A 23,401-nucleotide genomic window follows, 5' to 3' on the forward strand; every position below is an offset into this window, starting at 1 on the left:
GGTGGACCCAGTGATGGAATCACTAGTATTCTTATAAGAAGACAGCAGAGGAGAAGATAATGTGATGACAGAAGTAAGATTGGAGTAATGTGCTTTGAAGATTGAGTGAGGGGCCACAAGCCAAGCAATATAGGTGACCACTGGAAGCTGGAAAAGGGCACGGAAATGAGTTTTTCCCTCAGAACATCTAGAAGGAACCAGCCCTAAAGGCATCAAAATTGGCAAAGATGAAGTCAAGCTTTCACTTTTTGCAGATGACATGATATTATACATGGAAAATCCGATAGACTCCACCAAAAGTCTGCTAGAACTGATACATAAATTCAGCAAAGTTGCAGGATACAAAATCAATGTACAGAAATCAGTTGCATTCTTATACACCAATAATGAAGCAACAGAAAGACAAATAAAGAAACTGATCCCATTCACAATTGCACCAAGAAGCATAAAATACCTAGGAATAAATCTAACCAAAGATGTACAAGATCTGTATGCTGAAAACCATAGAAAGCTTATGAAGGAAATTGAAGAAGATATAAAGAAATGGAAAAACATTCCATGCTCATGGATTGGAAGAATAAATACTGTTAAAATGTCAGTACTACCCAAAGCTATCTACACATTCAATGCAACCCCAATCAAAATTGCACCAGCATTCTTCTCGAAGCTAGAACAAGCAATCCTAAAATTTGTATGGAAACACAAAAGGCCCCAAATAGCCAAAGTAATTTTGAAGAAGAAGACCAAAGAAGGAGGCATCACAATCCCAGACTTTAGCCTCTACTACAAAGCTGTCATCATCAAGACAGCATGGTTTTGGCACAAAAACAGACACATAGACCAATGGAATGGAATAGAAACCCCCGAACTAGACCCACAAATGTATGGCCAACTAATCTTTGACAAAGCAGGAAAGAGTATCCAATGGAAAAAAAGACAGTCTCTTTAGCAAATGGTGCTGGGAGAACTGGACAACAACATGCAGAAGAATGAAACTAGACCACTTTCTTACACCATTCACAAAAATAAACTCAAAATGGATAAAGGACCTGAATGTGAGACAGGAAACCATCAAAACACTAGAGGAGAAACCAGGAAAAGACCTCTCTGACCTCAGCCGCAGCAATTTCTTACTTGATACATCCCCAAAGGCAAGCAAATTAAAAGCAAAAATGAACTATTGGGACCTCATCAAGATAAAAAGCTTCTGCACAGCAAAGGAAACAATCAACAAAACTAAAAGGCAACCGATGGAATGGGAAAAGATATTTGCAAATGACATATCGGACAAAGGGCTAGTATCCAAAATCTGTAGAGAACTCACCAAACTCCACACCTGAAAAACAAATAATCCAGTGAAGAAATGGTCAGAAAATATGAATAGACACTTCTCTAAAGAAGACATCCAGATGGCCAACAGGCACATGAAAAGATGCTCAATGTTGCTCCTCATCAGGGAAATAAAATCAAAACCACACTCAGATATCACCTCATGCCAGTCAGAGTGGCTAAAATGAACAAATCAGGAGACTATATATGCTGGAGAGGATGTGGAGAAACGGGAACCCTCTTGCACTGTTGGTGGGAGTGCAAACTGGTGCAGCCACTCTGGAAAACAGTGTGGAGGTTCCTCAAAAAACTAAAAATAGACCTACCCTATGACCCAGCAGTAGCACTGCTAGGAACTTACCCAAGGGATACAGGAGTACTGATGCATAAGGGCACTTGTACTCCAATGTTTATAGCAGCACTCTCAACAATAGCCAAATTGTGGAAATTGTGGTTTAATACTGGGGCGCTTGGGTGGCTCAGTCGGTTAAGCGTCCGACTTCAGCTCAGGTCACGATCTCGCGGTCCGTGAGTTCGAGCCCCGTGTCGGGCTTTGGGCTGCTGGCTCGGAGCCTGGAGCCTGCAACCTGCTTCCGATTCTGTGTCTCCGACTTCAGCTCAGGTCACGATCTCGCGGTCCGTGAGTTCGAGCCCCGTGTCGGGCTTTGGGCTGCTGGCTCGGAGCCTGGAGCCTGCAACCTGCTTCCGATTCTGTGTCTCCCTCTCTCTCTGCCCCTCCCCCATTCATGCTCTGTCTCTCTCTGTCTCAAAAATAAATAAACGTTAAAAAAAATAAAAAAATAAAAAGAAATTGTGGTTTATATACACAATGGAGTACTACATGGCAATGAGAAAGAATGAAATATGGCCTTTGTAGCAACGTGGATGGAACTGGAGAGTGTTATGCTAAGTGAAATAAGCCATACAGAGAAAGACAGATACTGTATGTTTTCACTGTTATGTGGATCCTGAGAAACTTAACAGAAACCCATGGGGGAGGGGAAGGAGAAAAAAAAAAGAGGTTAGAGTGGGAGAGAGAGCCAAAGTATAAGAGACTCTTAAAAACTGAGAACAAACTGAGGGTTGATGGGGGGGGGTGGTGGGAGGGAGGGGAGGGTAGGTGATGGGCATTGAAGGGGGCACCTTTTGGGATGAACACTGTGTGTTGTATGGAAACTAATTTGACAATATATTTCATATATTAAAAAAAAACAATAAAAAAATAAAAAGTAAATTGAAAAAAAAAATAGAAGGAACCAGCCCTGCTGACACCTTGGCTTCAGCCAAATGAAACTGAATTTGGGCTTCTAACCTCCAAAACTCTAAGAAAATTAATTTGTGTTGTTTTCAGCCACTGCTTAGGGTAACTCATTAGAGCAGTAATAGAAAAACAATATATGTGAATTGTCAACTACTCAAAGGGAAGGAAAACAGTGATTTAGAGCTGACCAACTTCAGAGCTGCAGAGCAGAACAAGACAGGGATATTTCTCTGTGAAGTACCTTTTCTTTACACAAGGACAGAAGACAAACAAATTCAATAATTGACCTTAAGAAAATTGTTATTAGCTGGCTAGTCGTATATTCTATTAGGGAGAATATTCTATTAGGCAGAAAAACTCTTAAAAGAGATAGCCTGAAAGTACTTTTGGTGCCAGATTGCTCTTAAGTCCCTCTTCCTTAACCACCAAGGGATGCTAGAGCACTTTGTACAACTTAGAGGATTTTAACTTCTGCTCAGACGGGAGAAATGGCCAAGAATGAATAATCTAAAAATACATGACATTGTTAAATCAGGGAGAAAGAAATATATTTCTAAGTATATTTCTTTAAATTTTGCTCTAAATATTCCTGTTAGCGTAGGCGTTATCACTGTCATCCTGTCATCATCGATATCTTCATCATCATCATCATCATCACCATCGGCATCACAGTAAGGCTACATTCAGGGCTTGCTTACTATGTGTTGGGCATTGTGATAAACCTCTGTGTATGTTCTCATGTAATCCTCGTAATGATGCTACGAGTGAGGTATTATTTTTTTCTTACATTGTAGATGGAGGAGGAAACATCTTAGAGGACCTAAGTAACTTGTTCATTTTCACACAACTATTAAGTGACAGAGCTGGGAGTTGATCTGTGTGAAATGAGAGGTTAATGTTTGGTTTTAGTGAGTTCCATTGTTTATATAAAAGAAAGAGTGTATTCAAATGCAAGGTATGTACACCTTATGTACAACTACTTATGGTAGCATGGATTGATTGCACAGATCATGGTCTCCTCCACCATATCCTTGTAATTAAATTTTCAGAACACAGCCTCTGGAAAAATTGACCCTGAGAAGCCAAATCTATAAAACAGTGGCCACAGACATTTATTACCTATTTCACAATTACAAGGAAAGAGTTTTTAAAGCAGTAATAGAAATATACATTTTTATTTATTTATTTTTAACTGATGGAGCAATGACCTGGTCAATAAGGAAAATCATGGCATTTATCAGTGACTCTTCCTAGAAAAATAGTTTTATAGGAGAGACTGAACCCTTTTGTCTTAATTTTGATGTTAAAATTATTAATTTGTGGCTGTTTTCATGGAGAATCATTTTTCTACTGAGAGCTGGAAGAAGCATCACTTTTAGTTTACCATAAGTCATTTGATAAATAATCATTTGACATGGTTTTGGGGTATGATCATTGTTGATGCTAAATTCTAAGACTTGAGAGGGCATGCATCTGTTTCCTTCAGTAGGACCTGAAATAAATGTTTTAGAGTATGTCACTGGACCTGTCAGAATCTCATCTCTAAATGAGGTGACAATAAGGACTTAAATTCTCTTTCTTTCTTCTTTCTTTCTTTCTTTCTTTCTTTCTTTCTTTCTTTCTGTAAGCTTCATGCCCAACTTGGGGCTTGAACTCATGACCCTAAGATCAAGAGTCACAGGCTCCACCAACTGAGCCAGCCAAGTGCCCCTTAAATTTTTTCTTTAAGAATGGGAAGAGGTAGAAAATATCAGTAGCTGGTGAAAGAATTGTTTGGTTCATATTATAAAATTTAACTTTGGGTAATTTTATTTATTTTAGAAATAATCTAGAAAAATTTCCAATTACTGCTTAAACCAATTTGGTTCAAATTAAAATGATTTAATTTTTTTAAACAATTTAAGTCAGTTTATGAACCCTGTAACTTATGGATTCTAAGTTCAGCTAAACACGTGTAAACTGAGAAAAATGTGAGAAACTGACTCTTTTATGGTAGAGGAATGTCCCTTTCAAATAAGAACAAGAATAAAACTTAGGTTATTAGGCTATTCAGTATTTAAGAAAACTTCTTATAGTCTTGTTATATAAAATCTCCAGTGCAAGAGGAAGATATTTTCAGTAGTTTAATAACCAGAGAGATAAAATTATAATTTAAAGTAGGAATTTAAAAAACTAAATTAATTTTAATCCAGAATTACTAAAATAGATGCCTGTATCATTTACATCTTTAAAGATTTTTGCATTTTCTAAATTGTCCATATTTGCATATTTATTTTTATCATCAGAAAAAAATATAATTAATAAACAAAAGGTGGCCTCAAAAAGTAGAAAATAAATCTAAAAAAACCCAACCATTTGATTTTTCTGATTTTTCTGATTTTATTTCCTTTCTCTGGGGATGGGGGCAGAATCCCAACTTAGTATGTCACATGACTAAATGAAAGAAATTTGAGTCTGAAGGAGTTCCAGTGATGTTTTAAATCCAAAACACCTGGTAAAAACTAGAGTAAAGAAATGGAGACACTATTTGTTTCATCTCTGGTTCGGGCTTTGACATAGCAGTAGCAGCAGCTAGAAACCCAGGCCAACTGTCTTGGGCAACTGAGAGGGATATTGGTTTGACCTTAGGACTTGACTGATCCAAATGCCAAATTCTAATTTGAAAATGAAAAACTGGGGGTCTGAGAAATGGAGTGATTTGGTGAAGCAAACAATGGATTCCCTGGTTAAAAATTTCACTCTTGGCTTTTCCATAGTTCTTGAGTTAACCATTTGTGTAGTGGTTTCTTAACATATTTTTAAAACTAATGAATTTAGAGAATCAAAGCATTTCTGTGGAGATACACACCAAATTCAGTTTTGCTATGAATGCTTCCACAATTAAGCAGACTAGGGCAAGAGCTTTCTCCATTATTCAGTCTAAAACCAACCTAACTGATAGGGTCATGAATTGAAAAACAAACAAACAAACAAACAAACAAAAAACAACTTCAAAACTATTCCACAAAAGGAAAGATGATTTCTTCCTAAACAAAGTCTTAACAAACCCCAAATACTAGTTTCCATGTTTATGCTTATTTATGAAACCTGCCTACCTTCCAAGCTGGTCTCCAAGCCACCCACCAAAGAAGGATGCAATCATTCCACCAACTGCAAAGCTAGACACAGACAAGGACCAGAGCATGGTGATGAGGCTAGTAGATGTTGTAGTCTCTTCCTCCGCCAAAGAGGTTGGTGTTGAATCCCTTAGGTATGGGATTGTGGGCAGGTCATTTGTACTGTTGATAGTATAGTTGTTGATAGCTTTTCGGTCTTCCAGTGGAATACCCAAAACATATTCATAATGGGATATTATTACCTGGGGAAATAAAATAAAGAAAAATAGCTCCAACATCTCAAATACTCTATACATTTTTTGTTTGTTTTTCCTTTAGAGTGTTGGTTAGGTGTTTAAAAGTGTCATCCCAGTTATGTGTGTTATATACATGCAGTCACAGATAGATTTATTTACAGTTGACCATATCCTGTAAAACAGAGGTCGCAAATTCCAGTCCCTACAGGAACTAGGCAGCAACAAATAAGTGAAGGAGAACCTTGATAGCTAGGAGAACTGAAATACAGTCTCTACTATTGAGACTATAATAGTAAGTGGGCAAGGTTATAGCACTGGAGAGCATTTGCCTCACCTAAAGGAGGAAGCTGCAAATGTGAGACTAGTGTTTCATGACCTTTAATTCTTAAAAAGAAGCCAGAAATCTTGGGGTGCCTGGGTGGCTCAGTCAGTTAATCATCCAATTCGTGGTTCTGGCTCAGGTCATGAGCTCTTGGTTCGTGAGTTCAAGCTCTGAATCGGGCTCTGCACTAGCAGTGTGGGATTCTCTCTGCTTGGGATTCTCTCTCTCTGCCCCTCCCCTGCTTTCTCTCTTTCTTTCTCTCTCAAAATAAATAAATAAATAAATAAATAAATAAATAAAAGCCAGAAATCTGTATTTTTATATAAAATTCTTTAAGTTTTACGGGGCGCCTGGGTGGCTCAGTCGGTTGAGCGTCCGACTTCAGCTCAGGTCACGATCTCGCGATCTCGCGATCCGTGAGTTCCAGCCCCGCGTCGGGCTCTGGGCTGATGGCTCAGAGCCTGGAGCCTGCTTCCAATTCTGTGTCTCCCTCTCTCTCTGCTCCTCCCCCGTTCATGCTCTGTCTCTGTCTCTGTCTCAAAAAAATAAATAAATGTTAAAAAAAAATTAAAAAAAAAATAAATAAAATTCTTTAAGTTTTAAATGCAAGCAGCTATTCAAATGGAAAATATTCTTCAGGCTAAAAAGACTAGGTGCTGTATCCTTGCTAGAAGTATGCTATAAACTTAGGAATAAACTTCCTGGCAGCCAGCTCAAAGAGAAGAAAACAATCCTGTATCCTGATGAATTTCAAAGATAAAACTACTCAGTGGCCCCTCAGAAGGTGTTGGGACCTGAAGGAATTTTTTTCCTCTGGGTCCCCACAGAGTTCGGTGTGTAATACAATGACCAATTCTCAGAACTAAATTTCACAGCACCATTATTTTATCATGTGTTTCTGAAGAGGCAAAGATCCTACCAAAATATAATTTAGTAAAGGCACAGCCTTCAGGCTTCCTTCTTTGTCCTTCCTCTCAGTGATGATTTGGTCACTATTGAGTGGACTGGGAGGACCTCTGACAAGGACCTGGAATACAACTGACTAGGTTGCCAGTCATAGGGTAAAGCCCTATGTGGTAAAGTCAACTGAGTGAGGGAGGGATGTGACGTCCTCTTATGATAAAAGAAGTCTGACCATGACATTACCTCATTAGCAGACCACTCTATAGGGATAATATACATAGAAAAAAGGCTAGAAGGAAACATCCAAAATGTTCTCAGCTGTTTGCTCTATGTGGTAGAATAATTATAGATGATTGTTTCTAACACTTTCTGTAACAGGTATGTCTAGCTTTTTGTTTTTCTTTTTTAATTTCTTTTGAGAGAGAGAAAAGGAGAGTGTGTGCATGTGCACGTGTGGGCAAGTGGGGGGAGAGGCAGGGAGAGAGGAGAGAGAATCCCAAGCAGGCTCTGTGCTGTCAGTGCAGAGCCTTACTCAGGTATCGATCTCATGAACCATGAGATCATGATCTGGGTTGAAATCAAGTCAAACGCTTAACCAACTGAGCTACCCAGGTGCCCCTGTATAATTTTTTATAATCATAAAAAAGTGTGACTTTAAAATACCCTAAAATAATGCCAAATGTCATCCCACTAACAAAAACAAATGAAGCTGAATGATTATTGTTCTATAATGGTGTTTAAGTGGCTTGTTAAACACAGAAAAGAGGGGCTATAGATAAGGCACTAAGCCGGATGCCAGTCGGGGATCCTGTTTTCAAGTCTGGCTCTAGGACTTGGATTGAAGGAGGGGAAACCTTAGACTAATTTCCCCTCTCCTTCCCTGGAGAGGATGGTTTAAACAGAATGTGAAAAGATCTTCCACAAAAAAGAGGCTTGCTGATTCTGAATTATGGTGATGTTGAACCAAATTTCAAGAAGCCTGGTAAATTGGCATGAGTTGTCATCACTCAGAAAGAAAGCCATGACCCCCAGCATTATCATCTAAATCTCTCACCCTCGGCAAGACCATCACACCCATGAGAATATTATGCGGCACGTGACCAAAGCACATCTTCTGGTCCAAGGAGCAGCCCTTCCAGGGTTGTATATTCTATACATATGATCACAGGTAGATTTATTTATTGTTGACCATATCTGTGGCCAGCACACATTTTCCATGGAGCCCAACATTGTAAGAGAAGTGGATGAAATATGATTTATTCATAGAAGGCACCCAACAAATGCCTGCACTTTCACCTTCTGTCACTCCTTCCCCCCACCTTCTCTCCTCTCTTTCTTTACTCATGGAACACTTTATTGAACCCCGTTATGCCAATGACAGGAAGAGGAATGAGACATCAATCCTGACCTAAATGACCCGACAGCCTTCATTAGAGCAAGGGGGGGGTGAATTCCTGGTTTCCTCACTTACAAGCCGTGGGAGCTGAGAAAAATGACAGCCCTCTCCTATTTATTCATTGGATACCAGAGTAGGGATGCACAAAATAAATGAGAAAAGTTATAGAAATTATTCAATATTAAAAAAAATACCCATCCAAATAGTTATTATGGAGAAAATCCAAATTTTTATTGGACTTCTTGACTTATTAAATAGTTTCATATTATTTTTCTTTGAATTAGCTATGGGAGACAGAAGTAGGAGGAAGGACTAGGACGTTTTTAGTGTTAAGGTTCCTAAAGGTTTTCAACTGACCTAGAATTGGGTATAATAAGGTTTTTAGAGGTCAAACTAGGGAGAACATATGTTAAAGTGCCCGATGCACAGTGAGTTGGTGCTCAGTAAAAGTTAGTGCACTAAAATCTTTCTATTGATTCCTCTTATTCCCTGGCATTTTTCATTCATTTTTCCACTCACATATGGCGGGGGGCTCTGAATCAAGGCTGCAATAAGCTCTTCAGTTTTTAAAAACAACATCAATAGGCATGTGGTATTCTGGCTAGAGTTTTCTGTGAGCTCAGCAAACAGCAGAGTCAGAGATCAGGAGTTGTTTATTGCCCTTTCTTTCTTTGTGAGGGTGATAGAGGAGTCAAGGCCAAGTTATCAGCTCTGAAACCACGCACATGGTGCCTGACAGAATGCTGGGATTACCCTGTGTTCTCCACGTGGGCACACTTTATCTCTGTGTATGAGGAACACAGATCTTTCAGTCACTGACAGAAATCGCCAAAAAGAGAATTGAATTGTACATGTTTCACTTGCCTCTTGAGGTGCGTTGATCACGCCAATATCATATCCAAACTGGAAAGAACCTAGTGCAGCTGTGACGACAGCGAAAACCAAAGTCCCGGTGACCTGTGGGGAATGAAACACAGGGCTGGGAAACACTAGGCAATTTCAGTTACCTGCCATCCTGTCAGTCTGCAGCTTGGACTTCTGACAGGCTCCACAGGCTGGTTCTTGATCCTTGATACTCATTCACAGTATGCCTTATGTTCCCAGCAGGCGTCATTCATACAGTAATGTAAAAGCCATTCATCATGTCCTCTACACTGCTAAAGCTGAGAGAAGTTTGGGACAATTTCTTCCAAGAGAGGAACGAAACATCCTTTTTTATATATATATATATATATATATATATATGTAATATATATATGTAATACATATATATACGTGTCTATATATACATGTATATATACACATGTATATATGTATATATGTATATATACATGTATATATATACATGTATATATATAATGCAATATATATATGTATATGTTTATATATATATACACACACAAATATGTATATATGTGTGTGTGTATATATATATATATATATATATATATATATATATTTAAGATTCAAAATCAGGACTGAGGACTAGAATTGCTACTGACTGAAGGCAACTGCCATGACAAAAACAGTTTATATCATTGGGAGAAGTCAAATAAGACACCAGTAACAAAGAGATAGGGGGCGCTCCTGGGCATTGCTGTTGTACAAAACCACCTCAAAACTCATTTAAGAGGCATAGGCCAGGCTTTATCACAACGACATCACCTTCCATGTAAGGATAATTTTCAAGATTTGCAACTAGTTGAACCTAGAGCTATGGATTAAAGCATGTTCTTTTCTTCCCAACTCCATGTAGCTACAAAAAACAGTGTAGAAAGGAACATTTATTCCCTTCAACTCATAATTACACGTCTGACCATCTTAGAGAAATCATATCATACATATGGAATCACGTTTCAGGATATTTGATGAAGCAGTGTGTGTGTGTGTGTGTGTGTGTGTGATAGAAAAAATTGTAGAAAGAACCTAAATGTCATTCAGTGGAAAATGGCTAGATAGACTCAAATACATCATAAGACCTATAACTTGCTATGCTGCAGTTAAAAAGAATAATATGACTGTTACGTACTGACTTATTGTTAAGTGACAAGTGAAGCTGTGTAATCTCATTAATATTTTTTTAAAAAGGCTTAAACCCGAGTATTCTTTGATTTGTGCATGTTGTATGTAAGTCATAGAATATTTTCTTGAAGAAAAAATAACAAAAGTATGATCATTGAGGAGGAATATGACACTAGAGAAGAGGGTATTTTTTCTTTTATTTATACTATGAGTCATTTTATGAGGAAATAATTTCATATATAATTACACAATTTAAATGTTTAAATAAATAACATGGACTATTGTAAAAATTCCATTGAACAAATGAATGAGTCATATCAACATGGATTCCAGTTCCCACTCTGATATTTAGGGAGTACGTGACCCAAGCCACTTCTCCTATAGGATCCTCAGTTTTTCTCTAAATTGGGGGGATGATTGTAAACCCCTACTCCAGCATGAAAAATAGCTTATTAGTCAGGTCCCCTTATTCCCTAATAAAGCTAGAGATCAGAAATTTCAGTGTCCTCATCCACAAAGTATAATCACAGAACCAGCCCGAGAGCCCTTGAGGTTAGAGTCTAGTGGTCTTATAACCAGACCCGAGTTAGAGAGCTTGTTACAGGTATAGCTTCCTGGAGTTCACCCCAGACCTATTACTGGGTTGGACTCTCTGGGGAGAGAATTGGGAATCTGTAGGTTTGTCCTCTTTCCACTAATTCAGAATCAAGTTCAGGTGGCACCTCTGTAGACTTTTCTTCCCAGCAACCTCCTTCCCTGAAAGGACTTAAAAACTTTCCCCAAAGATATGATAATATTATATATGTATATCTTAAAAGAAGCATATATATATCATATAATATACATTATATATTGAGATATAAACCATATGTATATTTATACATATACACAATAAAATAATTGTAAATAAATTCAAAGTAAAATGTACATGTGTGTATACATACACACAATATGCTACATGGTGTATGGGATTACCAGAGATTTTGAATTATCCTTTAGCATGTAACTAGATCTCTAATACCTAGTGCCTCAGGCAGCCAAAGCTAAAATGGGTTCCATTTACTTGGTTGGTGGTTTTTCCTCAAATCCTTTTTCCCCTTCAGCTGTTTCCAAGGACAGGGAATTTCATCCTTTCATTTTATGTATAGGGAGTAACCAGCAGCAGCAGTGAGGGGCCCAGTGGGCACCTTGAGAAGGCTTCAACCCACTTCCCTGATAGTGTCTATCACTACAATCTAGACAATCTGATATTAGGTGCAATGCAAACACAGCTTCAAGGCCTGATACTGAATATTTATGCCTAGTGCATGCCTATTCATTGCTCTATGTGTATCATCTCTTTTAACTGCTCTCAGTTTTCTCTTATTTGTCTAATAAATGAAACTAGTTTATTATCTTATAGTTCTTGTAGGTCAAGAGTCTGGTATGAGTCTCACCAGACTAAAATTAAGATGTTGGCAGGTTGTGTTCCTCTCTGGAGGCTGTGGAGGAAAATTCGGGTTGATGGTAGAATTCTGTTCCCCGTGGTTGTAGAATCTGTGTTTTTGTGCTGGCTGCAAAGTGAGGGCCATTCCGAGCTCTAGAGGCCACCACATTCCTTGGCTAGTGGTGCCTTTCCCCTGTCTTTGTGGCCAGAAATGGGTCAGTCAGGTCCTCACGCTAATCCTGACCACTGCCGGAAAAGTTCTTCCCTTTGAAGAATTTGTGGGGTTAGATTTGGCCTAGCTGGATAATCCAGGGAAATCTCCCTATCTTAATGACATTTGTAAAGTCCTTTTTGCCATTTAAGGTAACATATTTACATATTCTGGAGATAAGGTAATGGCCATCTTTGGAGAGCCATTTTTCTACCAACCATACTTCTCATGACAGCACCATCAGCATCCCTATTTTATAGGCAACTAGACTAGATTAAGGTCTCAGAGGCAGTAACTTGTATAATAATGACATGGATCCAGACCTTATGCTTTTAACTAATGGGCTATTTTGCATTTTTCATTGGTCAGAAATAGACATTCAAAATTCAAGACATTCAAAATTTCATCTAGTTGGTCAGATAAGGAGCAAACATCTAAAAATCTAGGATCATTATCTTTCTCAATAAAAAAATATATATCTGGGGTGCCTGAGTGGCTCAGTCAGTTAATCGTCCGACTTCAGTTCAGGTCATGATCTCACAGTTTGTGGGTTCAAGCGCTACATCAAGCTCTGTGCTGAAAGCTCAGAGCCTGGATCCTGCTTTGGATTCTGTGTCTCCCTCTCGCTTGGTCCCTCCCCCACTCACACTCTGTCTCTCTCAAAAATAAAAAAAACATTTAAAAAATATATTAAGAGTGCACATATTTATAGAATTTGCAAGTGTGACGCTGAAACCAAATCACCAATACTCCCCAATTTCAAGTTCACTTTCCCACTACCCACCACACAAATCCCCTCCTTCCTCATCTACCCACAGAAAACTTGTGAAGTTTCTGTACAAAAATACAAAAGGGCCAAAGTTACTCAACTGCTCATCTACAACTCAGATGAAGAACCTCATGGCCTTCCCACCACCAAATCCAGGGCCATGATATACTCACCCAATTTCTTCCCTTCATCTCCTTTTCTTCCTGTGGCAGAATGTCCAAGTACTTGGTGTCTTAGTGACTGCCCTTCCCACTCCATCCCTGGGCTTCTGCTCTCTGCTGGCTCTCTCTTCCTGCCCCCACCAGACAATCATACAGTTCCTCTCTTCTTATTTTAACAATCCAACTAGTCACCATGCCAATGGTGAGGAGGGGTGCTATGGAAATGGAAGTTGGTGGTGAAGGTGGTGGCAGTAGCAGATTTGGTCCCCCATAATCTCCATTGGCCCGCCCCTGCCACTCCAAACAGCGTTAGCTGCTCCTACATTATTTTGATAAAAACGAAATTTAATTTTCAGAGATCGAAGTTCTCTGGAGCTCCAGTCCCATTACTTTCTAATCACATTGTTCTAAGTCATTACTGTAGCAATTCTGGGGCTGCCCCTAAAACCAATTTCTCATTTTATAGGAATAACAACAACAAAAACAACAAAAAGGAACTGTGAAGGAAATAGTTTTTAAATATTTAGAAATCTTAGAGTGTTCTTAAAGTCCTTGTCCTCTGGTCTTCCTGGCTTCTTTTTTAGAGTTGGCTCTGGTCTTGTCATGTCAAGGGAAGCTGCAGTCTCCCCACTTTAGCTTCCTAAGATGGAAATTTCATCTAGTTGGTCAGATAAGGAATAATGTTATCAATTTGAAGCAGGTCACTTGAATTCCCAACTGAAGCGATAGTTCTAAATACAGAAGTCTCTGGAGCTGTTTGATTTCCTTCCTTCCTTCCTTCCTTCCTTCCTTCCTTCCTTCCTTCCTTCCTCTTTTTTTCTCTCTTTCTCCCTTTCTCCCTTCCTCCTTTCCTTCCTTACATTCTTTCCTTCTCTTTCTTTGTTTTTCTCTTATTTCAGGTTTAATTACCCTCTCTGAACTTCAGTTTAAACCGGTTCTTTGCTTCCCATCTTTTCTTTTTCAGTTGTGAAATGAAAACAGATAACACTTATAGTCAATCTTCTGTGTGGTTTGGCACTAAGCTTGGTCAAAGAAAGTTTCGTTTATGAGAGGGAATACGTCTGAAGACTGCTACCTTTGAATTAGCTTGTTAACCCCATCCATTAAATCTGATGCCCAAGAAACTGACTCAAGGTTAGGTACATAGGAGCTAATGAAAACAGTGAGAACTTAGGATCTTACTCTGTACAGGTTCTAAGGTTGCCTGTTCTTTCAACAGCCTTGTAAGTAGTAATTATTATTATCCTGCCACATATGGAAAAACCAATACACAAAGGGTAAGGAATTTGTCTGAAGGCTAAATACCTACACAATGGCTGAAGATCTTCAAGCCTTTTCTCTTAGCTTCTTCATGGGCTACAAGATATCTTAAAATGACTACCTTCACTTAGAGCTTAACACTTTTAAGTTAGAGAAACTAGATTCCACATCCAATTAAAAATCTGCTGCTGGATAAATGTGGAAGTATGTAGACTAGGCAAGTGGCTGAATTCTAACATAAAACAAAATGTAATGTTTAATTTGTGGCTTAGAAATCAAAAGGGTTTGTTAAAAAACAAATAGACTTAGAATTCAGGAAACCTCAAAGAGTCCCAGCTAGGCCTTTAATAACCCTGAGCCTGTTTCTTTGCCAAAAAAGTGGGTATAATAATAGTTAATGCATAAGATTATCATAAAGATTAAACAAGATGCATAATATGGTCTTTCTATAAACAATAAAAGAGCTATAAAACAACTGCATCTTTAATCACATTAGGATCTCATTTATCTCTCTTGTCAACCAATCACCTTTCAACTTTTCATACATCGCCAATAATCTTCACAGCAATACTACAAAGTGCAGAAAGTTATCTTCATTTTGCAGGTGAGGAAATCAGAGCTCACAGAAGATTAAGCAATATTCCAACTACAATACAGCTAGTAACAGATATTCTAGTGTTGGAACCCAGAGCTGGTGTTTGTAAGCTCTCACTGATAAACGCAAAAGCAGATTTTCAGCAGCTACTGATTGACTAGGTCAGGAGGAAAAGCTGATGTCTTCCCTCTAAACTGCATGACTCCAAATGCGAACCTAAAGGTGATCTTGCATCCAACTTTAGAAAACCCCACGGGCCTCTCAAGCCATAGGATTTTCAAGCTGAAAGGGGCCTTAGAGAACAGAGGATTCTAGTCTAATTTCTTCATTTTTTACTTGAAGAAAATGAGTTCAAGTCTCTTGTCTGAGTTATATAGTGCATTATTGGGCATATCCAATGTGGGAACTCAGGTCTCCTGACCCTCAGTTCCATGTTTATCCCACTTCTTTCAAAGTCTGGGCAGATTTACAAAGCTGCAACATTGTGCTTTCCATCAGTTCACATTATTTCTGGGTTCCATTATTAGGCAATTCCTTAGTTCTCAAGAAAAGCCCTATGACAGTTTCTCAAGCTCCCAAAGGAAATTTAATCATAGTTCAAAATGAAGCTTGAGCACTTACTACATGCCAGACACTGTGGTAAGCACATTATCTTCCCTTTTGCAGTATCTTCCAAACTCTAGTTATTTGAACACTACCTTTATTATTTTGCCAAATCTACATACCATCTGTATAGTTATTAATGTAATATTTGTCTTCATATCATCTTGAAAGTATTAACTGCTTTAGCTTTATCCTGGGCTGTGATAGGAAATCAGGGTGTCCTAGTTATTTTTAAAATATGCAGCACATAAATACATAACTATTAGCATTAACAGTCATCTGAACTCTGTAATATTATCTCATTTAAATACCCCCAGACCATAAAAAACTATTGTTTTCCCTGCATATCCTATATCATATCCTTCTATTGTAGCCCAATATGTTTGCATTTTGTCACAATATAGAAAACCCAAGCTTGCTTAAATAACTCTGGTCTCACGGCAAGTAAGTAGCATCACCATACTCTAAATCCAAGCCTGGCTAACTGCAAAGTCTTTGCTCCCAGCCTCGTCACTTACTGACGTGAAGAAGTGCTTACAGAAAGTTACATCAGGTCAGAACTTTAGGGGTCCTACTCTTCCAGGGCCACAGATTTACCCACATGTATGATTATGTGCAGGGGTGGGTGAGTTTGGTTGGGGAAAACTTATAAGGGAACAACAGCACTATGACCTTTTTCTCTTTAAGTTTTTATTTTGGAAAATATCATATCTACAGAGAAGCTGAAAAAGTAGTGCAATGACCACTCCATAACCTGTGTTCAAGGATGGTTCACATTTACACTTGTTAAACTTGCACTGTGTGTGTGCGCATGCATGCATGCACACGTACGTATGTATATCTGTTGTTTTGTTGGAATCATTTGAAAAGAATTTGCACATACTAGTGGCATTTCATTCCTAAATACTTTAGCATGTACTCGTTTAGAACAAAGACATTCTCCTACATAATTATAATACCATATCACACCCAAGAATGTAATAGATATACTAATATTATCTAATAAGCAGCCCGTTTTCAAAATTTCCCAACTGTCCCCATATTGTCCCTTACAGCTCTTTTCTTCTTTCCAGGATCTAAGATCACCTGTCCCATTTGGTTGTCAGTTCTTAGTCTCCTTTTATCTAGAACAGTCCTTCTACCTCTTGTTTTTCATTCATTGTCATTTATTAAAATTTCAGACCAATTTTCACGATTAGTTAGATTCAGGTTAACCTGCCCCTTTTTTTGCACATTCCTTCGGTAATATGGTTATGCAAAATCACTTGAGAAAAAGTTACACAGATTGGTCAGAAAACAGAGTAAATATCCTTAAAATCCTGAATAGATACATCGTATAAAATCCTGAATAAAATATATATTTTAGCAGCCAGATGAACTATCAGTTGGCCAAGAGAAGTAGCTTTGATCTGTGATAGCAACACCCAACATTCCCCAAATCCTCCATATGGTCACCAACTTGAACGAATCCCCCTATTCATTTCCTCAAGCCCATTTAAAATAAACATAATGCTGTTTTACCTTATCTTTTGTCATTTTACCAGTTGGAGTCCTCCTCTGAATTCCAAGTTCTGTAGTGAGTGTGGCACACGCAGCTGGCCAGCCTCTGCCTTTCTCCAGCTTTCTACTAGTTATACATTAGAGGAGGAGGAGCAAGGCAAGGAAGCCGTGTGGCCATGTAAAAGTCCAAATCTAATCTTGGCAGAGGCTGATATTGATGAGAATGTAATCAATAAATGCTTTGTCTTAGTGACTTGTGGCTTCAATGCCTGTGCACCAGCAAAAGAAAATTGGAGTAGGTCCCTTAGGCATGAGTTACAAAGCAGAGATGGTCACACTTTAAGACATGTTAAGTATGCCAGTAATCAGAGATAGGTGAAAAAAGAAATCGTTGGGGTCCTTTGTAGAAGGTAAGATGTGCTGGGCCAACATACCATGCTGTGGGGATGACAAAGACAGGGAGAAGGGAGGACACTCCACTCTGCCCTGTAGAGAACCAGTACAGTGATGTTTGTGCTTTCCAGCTGGGTTTGTGTAGCCAGAGGCCATTGCAGTCTTGAGTGGTTCACCTGAATGAGCTTTGGAGAGCTGTGAACTTGGGTTTGAATCTCAGCATTTACTGGTGGTGTTATTAAGCGGCTGGCTCACAGTGACTTTTCTGTGCCTTAGTTTTTTTCACCTAATAAAATGAAAATAAGAGAACACACGTTGTTTTCTCGTGTGGATTAAATGTCATAGGAAACTGCTTAGCATAATGCATAAGTGCTCAGCAATGTTGGCTATTATTATTATTGTTTTGGTGTATGTCAAGAGACACTTGTTGGAGTGGGGTTCTTAAATAAATCTGTCCATATGGCTTGAGTTTGTGCCCTTCTGTGTCTCCTGTATGATATTCAGTCCCTATGGGAGCCCAGGTGGCATCAAAATTGGTTGAACTTGAACTGTGTTTGGTGACGATTGTCACTGGCTCCACTGAGGCTCAGCTGGAACCAGGTCTTAGGGAGGAAATGTAACAGAGAGTCCCCCAAGCCAGGGATGTTACAAAGAAACAGACAGTGATAAAGTGAAGAGGTAAAGGAGACTCTGATTTCATGTGTCTTGTATTTTGCTGTCATCCTTTTATTTCAATTACCACTCTCTGCAGGGTAACACAACTGAGTAAATAATTCAACTCAAACCACATACTTTTATTGAGCCCGGTACAGTCCCAGGCTCTGAAATACATTAGATAAATAAAACACTTGGAGCTCGTAAGGTATAAGGACAGATGAATGGAATCACAGACACGCAACACAGTTTTTTTTCTTTAGTAGAAAGGCATGAAGGAATATTATTAGCAATGATAGTTAATCTTTATTGAGTTCTTGCTTGTTGCCAGGTGCTGCTCTCAGCATTTTACATAGATTAACTCGTTCATCGTAACATAAGGCACTCTCCGTTGTTGAGCTAAGCTTTGGGGGAGCAAAGTTAGCCCAGGTAGCCACCTGCCACCACTGACGTTAGTGCGTTGCCAGAGTCTGCTTTCTGCACCAGTTTCAGCGGCTGATGCGAACGCTTCCCCGTCAGAGCCTCTACAATCAGGGGAGAATTTCTTAGCAATCATCTTCCAGTGACGTGACACCGCAATAAAGAGTCTTCGCGCGGCTGTGGAAAGTGGGTTACCTTCCAGATTTTTGCCATCCTCTGTTTTTTGAATCTTCCTTTTTAAGAGGCAGCGTTGGCCCTGAATGCTGCGTGGGGTCAGGCCTTTAACTTCGGGTGCCGGTCGGAACAGCCCGGGCCGTGGGAACAGCGCGCGCAGGGCGCTGTCCTCCTCGCCGTTGGGAGCGCACCCTCGCTAACCGGGACGCGGGGCCTTGAGCCACCCAGACCAGCTTCCTCTGGTTTAGCGAGGACCTCTCTTGTTCTGCTCTTGCTCAGAAATGAGTCATCTCCGCAGCATTTAGGGAAGGGCTGAAACTATCTCCGGGGTGGGGGTGGAGGGTGGCAGTCACGGTGATTGCCTTGGTGGATTTAGCCCTCGGAGGACTGATACTCCATTTCGGCCTCTGGGGAGAGTTTGCTGGGGCGCCCACTGGAGGAGCTGCGGGTCCGATCGATCACAGAGGCGTCCTCGTGTTTCCCCGGCTGTAGGATAAAGTCAGGCTTTTTGTGCTTTGCTGTCGGGTTGGGGGCCTCTCAGAGAGGTGCTTCGGTGCCCAGAATCACCCAGAGATCCCTGCCAGGTGGGGTGAAACCAGTTCTGTGTGGTTGTTCTTTAGGCTTCACACTTTAAACCCATCGGGTCAGATTCTGATTACTTCTTGCTTAATTTAACCTTCGTAGTAGATAACCAGTATCTCTAGGTGGTGAGAGTTTCCAAGTATAGAGAAGAGCCGCTCTTTATTATTATTATTATTATTATTATTTATTATCCTTCCATTCAGCAACACGAGTGTTTAGTTTATTTCTATAAATGGGAAGAAAGAAAAGCAGCTATCCCAGCATGCTGCATTCCTCTCTCACTGGGGCAAGTGCGGGTAATGCAAAGGCATCTCTGGGGAACCAAATCAAGTAAGTTCAAACTGGGCCAAGCCAGGAGCGCAAGGGAGTGTGGGAAACTCCTGTTCCCTGAGGAAGTCTGGTGTATTTTAAGATTTCCAAGTCAGATTTGCCCTCATCGTAGCCTGCCTCTTCTCGCCCTCTCCAGATACCTCTCTGGTCCAAGCTACCAGCGTCTCTTCTGACTGTGACTATCTGGCCTCCCTGTCTCCATTCTTACCCTACAGTCCCTTTTGACAGAGCAGCCAACAGTGATTTAAAAATTAAACCAGACCATAATACCCCTTGCTTAAACGTCTCCAGAGGTGTCCCAGTCACCTTTAGAAGGAAACCCACATTCTTTACCATGGCTGACTTGGTGTAGCATTCCCTGACACTGAGATTTGCTCCCCTACTACTCTCCTCCTCTCCTGCTCAGCCACACTGGCCTCAGACTTGTTTAATGTGTTCCAGGCTCAGACCTTTGTACTCCATGGGTCGCTGTCTAGAGTGCTCTGCCCCAGATTTGTCTGTGGCCAGCACCTCTACATTCAGATGACAGTTCAGACTCTCCAGCCAGTCTTTTCTTTTTCTTTCTTTCTTTCTTTCTTTCTTTCTTTCTTTCTTTCTTTCTTCTTCTTTCTTTCTTTAAAAATTTTTAAAGTTTGTTTATTTATTTTGAGAGAGAGAGAGAGGCAGCATGCACAGGAGGGGTAGAGAGAGAAGGAGAGACAGAATCCCAAGCAGGCTCCACACCAATAGGGCAGAGCCTGATGTGGGGCTCAAATTCATGCAAGATGATCCTGAGCCCAGACCAACAGTTTGATGCTTACCTGACTGTGCCACCCAGGTGCCCCTCTCCAGCCAGTCTTCTTCTTTTTTTTTTTTTTTAACGCTTATTTTTGAGCGACAGAGAGAGACAGAGCATGAGCAGGGGAGGGGTAGAGAGAGAGAGAGGGAGACAGAATCCTAAGCAGGCTCCAGGCTCCAAGCTGTCAGCACAGAGCCCGATGCAGGGCTCGAACTCATGAGTTGTGAGACCATGACCTGAACCAAAGTTGGACACTTAACCAACTGAGCCACCCACGTACCCCTCTCCATCCATCCTGTCTTCTTAAGGTGAACACCACCTACCCCTTCCAACTCATTCTTGGTCCTGTTACTCTATTTTCTTCCTAGCACTTATGCTTGAAATTTTATTTACTATTATTTTATAATCAAAATATTAAACATTAAATATTTATATGTAAATTAATAAGTAATAATTATAACACTATATTATAAGTGTAATATGATTGTTATATATAATATAAATTAATAATTACATATTTAATTGTTTAAATATTAAAATTATTTTAATTAAAATTTATTATTATTTTATTATTTATTTGTGTATTACTTATCGTGTTCCCCTTTCTCCACCATATATGGGTAGACCTTGCCCATCTTGTTATTTCTAGTGCCTGTGAGAGTGCCTGGAGTACTACTGTGAGAGTGCCTGGAGTAGAGTACTACTTCATAGTAGGCACTCAGTAAATATTTGTTTAATAAATGGAGGAAGTTCAAGAAGAGTTGCCCCATACTTTCTTGCAATGGGGGAGAAGGCGTCTGAGGCTGGCATTGGACATTGATTGATTTAAGTGTCAATAAATTCACTATTTACACTGCATTTTGCTAGGCACCTGTTATAACAGTGAATGGAACAGACAGGTTTCTACTCTAATGGGGTTACATTCTATGAAATAAATTAAATAGTACTGACGAAGAGAACAACAGGAGATGCCCACTTTAGAAAAAGTGCTCAGAAAAATTTTTTTTTGAAGAGGTGTCTTTTTAGCTGATACCTGAAGAATGGGCAGGTGGTGTGGAGGGGGCAAGTATATGCAGCAAAGCCTGAGAGAGGAAAGATCTTGGTGGAAGAATAAGAGAAGTGTAGTTAAAGCCAGAGAGCCAGAGGAACTGGAAAGAGATGTTATTGGGGAAATAGCAGCTGTACTCATGCAGGGCCTTGAAGGCCATGGGAATGAGCTTGGATTCATGCCAAGGGCAATGGGAACTCACTGGAGGGGATTAAGCATGGAAATGATATGATCCAATATATGTTTTAAGATCACTCATGCTGTTGAGTGGGGGGTGCATTGGATGGGGTGTCTGAGAAAGAGAAGAGACATGATTGTAGGGCTCTTCTAACAGTTCATCCTTGCTGTTAACCACTAGAAATAATGGTGGTAGCAGGGAAAGAGAAGTAACAAATTCAAGATGTATTTTGGTAGTTTAGCTAGACTTTTCCCTAACTGCTTGAGAGAGGAGTTAGGGGCAGAACTGAGGGTGATAGATAGGTTTCTGGCTTGTTAAATTGGGATGACTGTGATGCTATTTAAGGCTATAGGTGCTGGATTGTTTATTCATCTGAGTGATAATCCAAGTTCATCTCCCAGACCTCACCTCAAGGAGGGTCCCAATAAAATAACCAAAACAGACATATTTTGTTTTACTTTTTAAAAGTTAAACTTTTTTTCAAATAATTGTAGATTCAAATGCAGTTGTGAGAAATAATACAGAGAGTTCCCATATACCTTTTACCCAGTTTCCCTCAATGTGACATCTTGTAAAATACAGTGTAATATCATAGTCGGGATATTGACATCAGTAGTCAAGATACAGAACATTCCCATCGCCACAACGATCCCTCATGTTGCCCTTTTATAGCCACACCTACTTCCCTCTTACCCCTACTGATTCCTAAACTATGGCAACCACTAATCTTTTCTCCATTTTTATAATTTGGTCATTTAAACTATGTTATATATAAATGGAATTAGTTAGTATTTGTATTAGTGTTCTCCAGAGACATAGAACCAATAGGACGTGTGTATATATATGAGAATAGGAGAGAAAGAGATTTATTTTAAGGAATTACCTCACATGATTGTGGATTTGGTGAGTCCAAATTCTGTAAGGCGAGGCTGGCAGGCTGGGGACTCAGGAAGGAGTTGCAGTTCAAGTCCAAAGGCAGTCTGCTAGAGAATTCCCTCTTGCTCAGGGGAGGTCAGGCTTTTGTTCTATGAGACCATCCACTGATGAGACCCATCCACATGCTGAAAGACAATCTACTTTACTCAAAGTCCACCAACTTAAATATAAATCTCATTCAAAACATTGTCCTGGAAACATCCAGAATAGTGCTTGACCAAATATGTGGGTACAGTGGTCCTGCCAATTTGACACATCAAACTAATCATTACAGCATGTAACCTTTGAGATTGGCTTTTTTTGCTCAGTATAATTTCTTGAGATGCATCCAAATTGTTGCATGTATCAGTAGTTTGTTGGGTTTTATTGCTGAGTAGTAAGTGTTCCATGGTGTGGATGTGCCACAGTGTATTTAACCACTTACCTTTGAGAACATCTGGGTTGTTTACAGTTTTGGACTATTCCAAATAAAACTTAAGACATTTATGTAAACAAAAAACAAAAACAAAACTTTTGTGTGTGTGAACATAAGTCTTTTCTCTGGAATAAATGTCCATGAGTACATTTGCTAGTCCATAAACTTGTTGCCTGTTTAGTTTTTAAGAAACTTCCATTTTTACTTTCCTACCAGCAATATATGGGTGATTGTTTTCCTGCAAGCTCATCATCTGATATTGTCATTATTTTTTAATTGAGACATTCTAAAGGGTGTGTAGTAATATCTCATGATGGTTTTATTTTGCATTTCTTTATTTTTTAATTAAATTAATCACTTTATTCAAAAGAACAACATATCTA

The 23,401-nt window shown here is 39.4% G+C and overlaps 1 protein-coding gene across 2 annotated transcripts in view; it reads right to left on the reverse strand.

Moving 5' to 3' along the window:
- SLC2A2 (solute carrier family 2 member 2) overlaps positions 1-17,216 on the reverse strand; it is a 30,993-nt gene extending 13,777 nt beyond the window's left edge. For both annotated transcript variants that reach the window (XM_032594703.1, XM_030330055.1), the window contains exons 1-3: positions 17,132-17,216; positions 9,428-9,520; positions 5,686-5,948 (exon numbers count right to left, since the gene is read on the reverse strand). In XM_032594703.1, coding sequence (XP_032450594.1) covers positions 5,686-5,948; positions 9,428-9,520; positions 17,132-17,146 — 371 coding nt within the window. In that variant the 5' untranslated portion in view covers positions 17,147-17,216. The remainder of the gene's footprint in view (positions 1-5,685; positions 5,949-9,427; positions 9,521-17,131) is intronic.
- Positions 17,217-23,401: the final 6,185 nt, after the last annotated feature.

This window comes from Lynx canadensis, chromosome C2 (assembly GCF_007474595.2).
Source record: "Lynx canadensis isolate LIC74 chromosome C2, mLynCan4.pri.v2, whole genome shotgun sequence".
NCBI lineage: Eukaryota > Metazoa > Chordata > Mammalia > Carnivora > Felidae > Lynx > Lynx canadensis.